Consider the following 10,889-nt stretch of genomic DNA (forward strand, 5'->3'; position numbering starts at 1 on the left):
CACTCTCCTCTCTTTAAGAACCTTTTGAAAGGGGCGGGGGTTGCATGTACCATTTTTGTTTTCATTCTGCTAGTAAAATAGTCACTTGACTACACCAAATTGCAAAGAAGGCTGGAAAATGGGGTTTCAGTACTAAGGAAGGAAAACTAGATATTAGGGCACAATTAGAAGTTTCCAAATCTCATCACTTTTTGGGGGGGGGGGTGGGGGAGGCATCGCAAAGGGCAGACTGGTTTATTAGGCAGCAGCCAGGAAAATCAGCGGTTGGACTTGTCCCCACGCTCCAGCTCATCCTTCTTGTTGATGGCATAGGAGCTGGAGGAGGCCTTGGTGGCATTGATGAGCTCATCTGCCAGGCACTCAGCAATGGTCTTGATGTTCCAGAAGGCAGCCTCACGAGTGCCTGTGCACAGCAGCCAGACGACCTGATTCACACAGTGCAGTGGGGACATGTCCACAGCCTGTTGTCTCACAGTCCCTGCTCGCCCAATGCATGTGGAGTCCTCCCAGGGACCACTGTTGATGATGGTGTTCACCAGGACCTGGAGAGGGTTCTCGCCTGTGAGCAGGTGGATGAAATCGAAGGCATGCTTGATGATGTACATGATCATGAGCTTGTTGCTGTTGTTGCAGCCGTGCATCATCATGGAGTTAGTGAGGGGCTCCACAATGGGGCACTGAGCTTTGCGGAAGCATTTGGCTGCATACCACCCAGCACTGTGAGGCAGGTACTTGGCATACTTCTCCTTCACTGCAATGTAATCCTGCAGGGAAATGCCATTGATCTGCATATCATCAGTGCTCCACTTCCCAGAGAGCTTGATGTCAAGGGGTCTCTGCCACCGCTGGTGCTGCTGTTTCCCACTCGGTCATCCTGAGGGCACAGCCTGAGTGTCTCTGTCGATCAGCATGGACCACATGCTGCCCTGGCACAGACAGGCCATTGCTTTTTAAAGTACTAATATTTTAAGGTTTCCCAGGATTTTTTTAAGCTTTGTTACAGAATAATATCTGTAGAAAAATGATTACCTCCATATATGAAGGAAGACATTACTGTTCACCTACCATTGGGATGCATATGCTTTAAGTTGCTTTTTTAGTAGTGGAGACTTATGTTAATGCAGCTTGTCTGAAGTCCTTTTCTACTGCTATAACAGAATAACACAGAACAGGCAATTTATAAACAATAGTGTTTTATTTGGTCCACAGTTCTGGAAGTCGGGAACTCCAAGAGCATGGTGCTGGCATCTTGTAAGGATTTTCATGCTGTGTCATCCCATGGTAGAAAACAAGACAGACAGGGGCCAACGAGCATACAAGACAGAAGGAGAAAATCAGGCTGACGCTATCCTTTTACCAAGAGCCCAATCCCAAGATAACTAACCCGCTCCCACAATAACAGCATTAATCCATTCATGAGGGTGGAGCCCTCATGACCCAATCACATCTTCAAGGTTCTACCTCTCAACACGATTACAACAGTAATTAAGTTTCAAACACATGAACTTTTTGGGGACACATTCAAACCATAGCACAATTTGCGTCTCTCAGTCTATAAACCTCTATTCCACAAAGAGTCAAACATGTATTTAGTTATGCTTTCAAAAATATGGGCATTTGGCCAAGCACAGTGCCTCACACCTGTAATCCCAGCACTTTCGGAACCAGAGGCGGTTGGATCACCTGAGGTCAGGAGTTCCAGATCAGCCTGGTCAACATGGTAAAATTCCGTCTCAACTAAAAAGAAAAAACAATTAGCTGGGCGTGGTGATACATGCCTGTAATCCCAACTACTCAGGAGGCTGAGGCAGGAGAATCACTTGAATCTGAGAGGCAGAGGTTGCAGTGAGCCAAGATCACGCCACTGCACTCCAGCCTGGGCGACAGAACAAGACTCCGTCTCAAAAAAAAAAAAAAGGCTTTTGAAAGATATGGGGATTAAGTTGCTGATGTCAACATTTCGCTGTCAATTCCAAATGTACTGATTTAAGTATTTAGTAGAATTGTAAATCATCCTTTAAAAAAAAAAAAAAACCACACATGGCTGGGTGCGGTGGCTCAAGCCTGTAATCCCAGCACTTTGGGAAGCCGAGGCGGGCAGACCATAAGGTCAGGCATTCGAGACCAGCCTGGCCAACATGGTGAAACCCCGTCTCTACTAAAAATACAAAAATTAGCCAGGCATGGTGGCGCTCACCTGTAATCGCAGCTACTCAAGAGGCTGAGGCAGGAGAATCGCTTGAATCTGGGAGTCAGAGCTTGCAGTGAGCCGAGATTGCACCACTGCACTCCAGCCTGGGCGACAGAGTGAGACTAAGTCTCAAAAAAAAAAAAAAAAAAAAAAAAAAACCACACATTTTCTAATTCAATTGGTATTCTACCATGTAGCTACTGAAGCATATGTTTTGTTAAATTCCTGTTACCCAAGCACTTCAGAGAGGCGCTCCTAGATTCTGGAGACATTGTGACTTCAGGACCATTTTCAGGTTTGGGCCAGGACAGGTTCTGAAAGATCTGCTTCACCTAAAACTAGACAGAAAATGCAGTCCAGTTGGTACAAGCCTATTAAGAGAAAGGAACAATCCAGGCTGTCCTTCACGCTACGCCCCATGGGTTCTAGTTTATTCTCTCTCAGGGCTGCGTCATGAACTTACTCTGATAGAGTGGTATTCACGTCCATCTTTTGAGTGTACAAGCCAAATGTGTACCACAGGAACTATCTGAAAGGCTAATACATGTTGCATAAACAGGTACTTCCCAAAATATTCTCTCTCTTTCTCCATATGCTTATGTGGTTGTATAACAAAAAGATTTCATCTGAATAAGTCTTAGGCAGCTATTAGAACTGTTGTATTTTGATAAAGGTGTCTTGAGACTAAGGTCATACTTCCTGTGGGTCTGAAATGGACTCTCTCCTGAAAGGATGGCTATGCAGTGTCAGTCATTTAGGAGAAAAGACTGATCTTTAGATGGAAACAAAAAACGCCTGGAAGATAATTTGACTCCAGCAGAAGAGGAAATACTTCTTTCCACATCTAGACTCTGAAGACAGTGTATACATTTGTCAGTTGGTCTCTTTCAGTTATAAGTAACAGAAAAGAACATCTCAAACTGGCTTAAATAATGAGTAGGATTCTGTGGCTCATGGAACTGGAGGATCAGAGTTATCATGGGTGTTATGGTCTGAATGATTATGTCTCCTCAAAACTCTTATGCTGGGGTACTATATTAGTCCATTTTCACACTGCTATAAAAACATTACCTGAGCTGGGCGTGGTGGCTCACCCCTGTAATCCCAACACTTTGGGAGGACGAGGAGGGCGGACCACGACGTCAGGAGTTCGAGACCAGCCTGGCCAACATGGTGAAATTCTCTCTACTAAAAATACAAAAATTAGCCAGGTGTGGTGGCAGGTGGTTGTAGTCCCAGCTACTCAGGAAGCTGAGGCAGGAGAATCGCTTGAACCCAGGGTACAGAGGTTACAGTGAGCCAAGATCGTGCCACTGCACTCCAGCCTGGAAGATTTGTTTTTCATTTTTTTTGAGAGAGGGTCTTACTCTTGCCCAGGCTGGAGTGCAGTGGTGTGATCATGGCTCACTGCAGCCTTGACCTCCTGGGCTCAAGCGATCCTCCCACCTCAGGCTCCCAAGTAGCTGGGACTACAGGAATGTGCTACCACACCTGGTTTTTTTTTTTTTTTTTTTTTTTTTTTTGGTAGAGTCAGAGTTTCACCATGTTTCCCTGGCTGGTCTCAAACTTCTGGGCTCAAGCAATCCTCCTGCCTTGGTCTCTCAAAATGTTGGGATTACAGGCATGAACCACTGTGCCTGGCCAATCAAAAAGATTTTTTAAAAAAATGCATTTAGGGCTGGGCGCGGTGGCTCATGCCTGTAATCCCAGCACTTTGGGAGGCTGAGGCGGGTGGATCACCTGAGGTCAGGAGTTTGAGACGAGCCTGACCAACATGGAGAAACCCTGTCTCTACTAAAAATACAAAATTAGCCGGACGTGGTGGCGCATGCCTGTAATCCCAGCTACTTGGGAGGCTGGGGCAGGAGAATCTCTTGAACCCACTAGGCAAAGGTTGCAGTGAGCTGAGATTGCGCCATTGCACTCCAGCCTGGGCAACAAGAGCAAAACTCCATTACAAAAAAAAAAAAAAAAATTAGGTGCCTAGCCCAAAATATTATTACCATTATAACAAAGGGACATTGACTAATCATTATAGTAACTTTATTAACATAGACAACATTTACAAACATAAAGTGTACTGTGCTGAAATTAAAAATTTACTGACATTTTCTGGTAACCTTACCTTCTCATTGACCAATATGGAAAATGGTTTTGTTCATCTATGTTGCTGTAATGCAGTTAAGCCTCTTACATCTAATTCCCACTTTTTTTTTTTTTTAAGACGGAGTCTTGCTCTGTCACCCAGGCTGGAGTGCAGTGGCGCGATCTCGGCTCACTGCAAGCTCCACCTCCTGGGTTCATGCCATTCTGCTGCCTCAGCCTCCCCAGCAGCTGGGACTACAGGCGCACGCCCCCATGCTCAGCTAAATTTTTTTGTATTTTTAGTAGAGACGGGGTTTCACCGTGTTAGCCAGGATGGTCTCAATCTCCTGACCTCATGATCCACCCGCCTGGGCCTCCCCAAGTGCTGGGATTACAGGCATGAGCCACCGCGCCCGGCCTCTAATTCCCACTTTTAACAAGAGTCACAAAATTACTGTCTTCTAAAATGTTTTTGGAACTATAGCTCTTATTAAGCAACATTCCATACTGTTCACAATTTTATTTACAGTGATACTATCATTGTAGAAGCCAAATGACAAATCATTCAATAAATTATAATCACATATTATGCCAATTAATGCTGCAGCATCTAAGCTAAAGGCCAAAAATTTCTTTTTGAAGGTGTAGTTTTGTTTGTTGTTTTAACTATCACACATTTTACAAAATAACAGTTTCTTCCAAAATGCAGGTGGTGAGTCCCTCACTTCTGAACCACTTCTGTAACACAGCACTCTGGATTAAAGAAGGAAACACTGCACTCCAGCCTGGGCAACAACAGCAAAACTCCATTTCAAAAAAACAAAGTGGCCACTGGACCAGGCACGGTGGCTCGCGCCTGTAATCCCAGCACTTTGGGAGGTTAAGGCAGGTGGATCACCTGAAGTCAGGAGTTCGAGACCAGCCTGGCCAAAATGGTGAAACCCCATCTGTACTAAAAAAAATAAAAATTAGCTGGGCGTGGTGACGGGCACCTCTAATCCCAGCTAGTTGGGAGGCCGAGGTAGGAGAATCACTTGAACCTGGGAGGCGGAGGTTGCAGTGAGCCAAGATTGCACCATTGCACTCCAGCCTGGGCAACAAGAGTGAAACTCCATCTCAAAAAAAAAAAAAAAAAAGCGGACACTGGAGTTTATTTCTAGAATTGCTAAATCAACTAGCTTCACTGATTTCTGCAGCCAATAAACCATCAAGTTAGACAGGAAAAAGTAGAATCTGGATGTTTGGTGTGTTTTTCATTCAGTACCCACAGAGAAGGCCCTCATAAAAAGAAAAGTACAGTAATTCCAGTAGGCTAATTTCCTGATCTTAATATTTCCACCCATATGGAGGGTGTCCCAAAAGTCTTGGAACGGTTTTGAGCCTTAATAAGTTCAGGAATATAAATCCAGCAAGCTCGTTTAAAAAAAAAGTCATCTGGAGGTTTAATTGGTTAAATTTCATAACACTTCAGTTTTGTGACTTTTGATAACAGATTTTCCGGTTTCCCTGTTGTTGTTTAAGTACCTATGTTTGAAAATGGCAACAGTCACTGCTTTTAAGTTAGTTATTACAGCTCAAAACTGCACTAAAACTTTTGGAATTCATGTATGATTCCTAAGTCAGAAAACTGATCCTAGCTCATTTCACTGGATGACCAACATTTTAACACTAGAATGAACTAAATTATTTTCTTTAGAAGTTTCAGTTACTTTTGGCCAGGCATGGTGGCTCACGCCTGTAATCCCAGCACTTTGGGAGGCCAAGGGAGGCGGATCATGAGGTCAAGAGATCGAGACCATCCTGGCCAACATGGTGAAACCCCATCTCTATTAAAAATATAAAAATTAGGCCGGGCGTGGTGGCTCAAGCCTGTAATCCCAGCACTTTGGGAGGCCAAGGCAGGTGGATCATGAGGTCAGGGGTTTGAGACCATCCTGGCCAACATGGTGAAACCCCGCCTCTACCAAAAATACAAAAATAGGCCAGGCGCGGTGGCTCACACCTGTAATCCCAGCACTTTGGGAGGCCGAGGTGGGCGGATCACGAGGTCAGGAGATCAAGACCATCCTGGCTAACACAGTGAAACCCCGTCTCTACTAAAAATACAAAAAATTAGCCGGGCGTGGTGGCTGGCGCCTGTAGTCCCAGCTACTTGGGAGGCTGAGGCTGGAGAATGGCATGAACCCAGGAGGTGGAGTTTGCAGTGAGCCGAGATCGCACCACTGCACTCCAGCCTAGGCGACAGAGTGAGACTCTGTCTCAAAAAACAAAGAACAAAAAATACAAAAATAGCCGGGTGTGGTGGTGTGTGCCTGTAATCCCAGCTATTCGGGAGTCTGAGGCAGGAGAATCACTTGAACCTGGGAAGCAGAGGTTGCAGTGAGCCTAGATTGTGCCATTGCACTCCAACCTGGGTGACAGAGCGAGACGCCGTCTCAAAAAAAAAAGGAGTTTCAGTTATTTTCTTTTCTTGCTATATCCTCAAGACAAACCTGATAGGTTTCTCACTCACACATCATTGGCTATGTGATTAGTTTTGTGATAAGTACAATGGCACAGTTCTTAAATTCTTGTATTATAGCAATAAATCTCATTTTCCATGTTAAGTGTCAGTGGAACTAAGAATGATTTATGATAGTAAACATCAAAATGATCATATTTTAATAAATTTCCACAGATTCATCCAATTTAAAAAACCTTTCTTGATTTCAGGTGTTTTCTCTCCTTCTCCTTGATCAAGGTTATTTGGGTTTCTATCTGTGACTTCTTTTGTTTTTATAAGGGTCTCGTATATTTTCTGGGCTCTGACAATTTCTTTCTGAGCATCAAAATGGACTTTTTGCCTGGTCAGGATGGGAACAATTAAATTAAAATCATTAATTCGCTTGTTTAATTTTCTGATGTTTTCTTGAAACTGCTCACAAACATGGTTCCAGTGTTTTTGTTCAGTTGGTGTCATTGGATTCCCAAGTTTTTTCCTAGACACTAAAATTGCCTCTCTGAGTTGCTCAATAGTATCGCTTATTTCCTTTTGCATAAGGATCCATTCTGGTTGGTATCCATTATCGATCAGTATTCGGTTCAGGTTGTGAGTCATGGGATCAATGTAAGAACAGTCAGAAAACTTTTTCAGAGGTTTTCCTTTCCCACTGAGATTGTCAAAGTCTCCTTTTGCCATGGATTCTTGAATGAGGTCCTCCACTAAACGTTCTATAGCTTGCGTTATCTTTTGCTGTTTGCTCTGTCTTATATTTTTAACAATTACACTATCAGGAAAATACTGGCTTTGTAGTTTCTGCTTTTGATATTCCATCACTTGTTCAGCAGCACGGTCTGCCCTAAATTGCCTATATTGTTTCTCTCGTTGAGTTGGAGTCCCAAAACCAATACCTTCAAAACTTAAATAATGCCGGTGTTGGGGTGTTTTATATTTGAATTTTTCTACATCTTCTTCTTCTTCACCTTTACTCTGACTGGCATTTGTTTGTTCTATCACATGGGACAGCACCTTTCTATAAGCTTTTTCAATCCTTATAAATGTTGCAGAATCAGCAGTATTAGAGCCACTGTCAGGATGATATTGCTTGGCAAGCTTATGAAAAGATTCCCTGACTTCATCTGCAGAGCATCCTTCCTCCACGTTCAGCAGCCTATAATATTCTCTGATCTTCTTTCTGGATTTATGGGTTGACATCATTCTATTTCTAATGATACCAAAATATGGAAGCATTTTCACTTGATTAGGAATCACTGTAGCCTTTATCAGGTGAGATCTTAAGATCTGAGCCATCATCACATACACTGTATTCATTATTGTACCCAGAGTTCTTCCTAGCAATGACCTATGAAACGACAACAAATATAGGTTGAACAAAGTTGTATTATCAGTTAATTTCTTATTTTCAGCAATAAGGTAAAAGATACAGCATGAATTTACAAGTACAACAAGGGGCAGTTCTTTTGAATGCTGCTGTCAACTTTTTCCTTTTTTTTTTTTTGAGACAGAGTCTCGCTCTGTCACCCAGGCTGGAGTGCGGTGGTGCCTCCACCTCCAGAGCCACGCCTAGCTAATTTTTTTGTATTTTTAGTAGAGAAGGGGTTTCACCATATCGGCCAGGCTGGTCTGGATATCCTGACATGGTTATCTGCCTGCCTCGGCCTCCCAAAGTGCTGGGATTACAGGCATGAGCCACTGCGCTCAGCCTTTTTTTTTTTTTTTTTTTTTTTCTGAGACAGGGTCTTGCTCTGTTGCCCATGCTGGAGTGCAGTGGCACAATCGTGGCTCACTGCAGCATCAACCTCCTGGGCTGAAGTGATCCTCCCACCTCTGCCTCTCATGTTGCTAGGACTACAGGCGTGCACCACCACACCTGGCTAATTTCTGTATTTTTGTAGGGATGGGGTTTCGTCATGTTGCCCACCCTGGTCTCCAACTCCTGAGCTCAAACGATCTGCCAGTTTCTGCCTCCCAAAGTGCTGGGATTATAGGGGTGAGCCACTGTGCCCAGCCACATTCTTTTTTCTTTTCTTTTTTTTTTTGAGACAGAGTCTCACCCAGGCTGGAGTGCAATGGCATGATCTCGGCTCACTGCAACCTCTGCCTCCCGGGTTCAAGCGATTCTCCTGCCTCAGCCTCCCAAGTAGCTGGGATTACAGGTGCACGACACCACTCCTGGCTAATTTTTGTATTTTTAGTAGAGACGGCGTTTCACCGTGTTAGCCAGGATGGTCTCGATCTCCTGACCCCGTAATCTGCCCACCTCGACCTCCCAAAGTGCTGGGATTACAGGTGTGAGCCACTGCGCCCAGCCCCACCAGCTGCATTCTTATAGCTATATTTCACTGATGTGGGCAGAAAAGTGGAAGCTGATGAAGTTTAGTGTTAACATATTGTGGGGCCAGGCACAGTGGCACACGCCTGTAATCCCAGTACTTTAGGAGGCCGAGGTGGGTGGATCACCTGAGATCAAGAGTTCGAGATCAGCCTGGCTAACATGGCAAAACCCTGTTTCTACTAAAAATACAAAAATTAACTGGGCGCTTGCAGTCCCAGCTACTCGGGAGGCTGAGGCAAGAGAATCGCTTGAACCCGGGAGGTGGAGGTTGCAGTGAACCGAGATCGTGCCACTGCACTCCAGCCTGGGCAACAGAGTGAGACTCTGTCTCAAAAAAATATAGATAGATAGAATCTGGATTCTACCCCTCACTAACTAACCGTATATTTTACAAGTGGAAAGTTCTTAGAGATCATCTAATCCAATCTTCTCATTTAATGAGGAAACGTAGGTCCGGAAGGTTAAGCAATTTAACCAAGTCCCATAACAAGGTGTAAGCAAAATGGTTAGGGGTGGGCACAGTAAAAAAGGAGGCTTGCTTAACTGTCTCTACCTCCAGCCGATTATAAACTGCACGAGAGTCTGCATCATCTCAAGGAGTCTTCTCATAAGACGACTTATGGACAAGGTACGTACCTGGTCTGATACTGGATTGAATAGAATCAAGTGTCCAAAAGACTTTAAGCTCCACAGCTCGCTAGGAAGGAGCTATCTGCCAGAGGCCAGAAAAACCACGATGAATTGTGAGGCCTCCCAACACGTTTGCTGCTATTGCAGTAACATGGTCTCGAAGAGGAGGAAGACTTGTACACTGACAATGGCCAAAAAATACTGGAAGTGGCTTAATTGGAATTGGGATATATAAACGCTAAAACGGAGCTCCTGAGACCCCCTATTTTCTAGGCAATCGGTGCCAACGGTCTGGGAGCCGGCTGCGAAGGTGGTTATCACGGCAAGGGAGGTCGGTCCTGCCCCGCCCCCTCCTCACCTGCGCAGACCTGGGGTAGGGGTTCCGCGGCTCCCGCCCCCCCTGCCGCGCCTCTGCGCATGCGTGCACGGTCCGCCCTTCACTGCGGGTGTCCCTGCCACCGCCTCCACCTGGTGCCTCCGCCGGGCTAGACCATTTGCCACTTTACACTGAGGGGCTCGGGGGGTACGGAAGGCAGAATCGTACCTGATTGGGACAGGTGACCTTACCAGGGAAACGAACAATCTTCCGTCAAACGAACTTTACCCCGGAGGACCCAGGCAGGGCACCTCGGGAGCCTTCTTCCCGACCGGGGACCACCAACTCTGCCTCCGTCCCCGCCCCGAGCGGAGGTGGTCCGGCCGATTGGGATTGTGGGAGATGTAGTTCGCTAGAAGGGGCGATGTGCGCCTGCGCCTCTCGGGAGGGACTTAGGGGGCGTCGAAAATGATGTAAAGACCGAGTTGGCGGCGTGGGGAGTTGTGTCTCGGAGGGCGAGGGTAACTTTCTCGGGGCAGGGGAAGGCAAGGCTGTTTCCCCGGAACGGGACCTGAACAGGTTTATTCGGGGTCACAGAAGGAGCCACCTGCGCAGATACATGAGGCTTAAAACCTGCCCTTTTATTAATTCAAGTACTGTTGAGGGGCTGGCGACAGGCCAGAGGACAGAATCAAAATAGGGATCTTCTGGCTTGGAGTTCAACCACTGACGTGGGGACTGAACATTTCCCCTCTCTGTACAGGAAGCAAGTTTTTTAACAAGGAAAAATAAAAAGGATAAAAAGAAAAAGGCAGAGGCTTGAGAGTTTTCA

The 10,889-nt window shown here is 45.5% G+C and overlaps 1 protein-coding gene and 1 pseudogene across 5 annotated transcripts; both read right to left on the reverse strand.

Moving 5' to 3' along the window:
* Window positions 1–209: 209 nt before the first annotated feature.
* LOC101143611 (small ribosomal subunit protein uS7-like) lies at window positions 210–1,088 on the reverse strand (annotated as a pseudogene).
* Window positions 1,089–1,201: 113 nt separating this feature from the next.
* DNAJC28 (DnaJ heat shock protein family (Hsp40) member C28) lies at window positions 1,202–10,432 on the reverse strand. 5 transcript variants are annotated; one of them, XR_010132388.1, is made up of 4 exons: window positions 10,286–10,432; window positions 2,424–2,529; window positions 1,642–1,737; window positions 1,202–1,266 (listed from the first exon to the last, which is right to left on the reverse strand). XR_010132388.1 is itself a non-coding variant. In XM_055373914.2 (2 exons), the coding sequence occupies exon 2, from the start codon at window positions 8,085–8,087 to the stop codon at window positions 6,930–6,932; it is 1,158 nt and encodes a 385-aa protein (XP_055229889.1). In that variant the 5' UTR covers window positions 8,088–8,118; window positions 10,309–10,432; the 3' UTR covers window positions 4,782–6,929. The 5 variants fall into 5 exon arrangements, 3 of the variants coding, with proteins under 3 accessions (XP_055229889.1, XP_018873197.1, XP_004065451.2); XR_010132389.1 differs by lacking the exon at window positions 1,642–1,737; XM_055373914.2 differs by lacking the exons at window positions 1,202–1,266; window positions 1,642–1,737; window positions 2,424–2,529 and adding an exon at window positions 4,782–8,118 and having other exon boundaries at window positions 10,309–10,432.
* Window positions 10,433–10,889: the final 457 nt, after the last annotated feature.

Source organism: Gorilla gorilla, chromosome 22 (genome assembly GCF_029281585.2).
Source record: "Gorilla gorilla gorilla isolate KB3781 chromosome 22, NHGRI_mGorGor1-v2.1_pri, whole genome shotgun sequence".
Classification (NCBI taxonomy): Eukaryota; Metazoa; Chordata; class Mammalia; order Primates; family Hominidae; genus Gorilla; species Gorilla gorilla.

Excerpts from the sequence above, each read along its gene's own strand:
- DNAJC28 (XM_055373914.2), bottom strand. The coding sequence starts at position 8,087 with ATGAATACAGTGTATGTGATGATGGCTCAGATCTTAAGATCTCACCTG.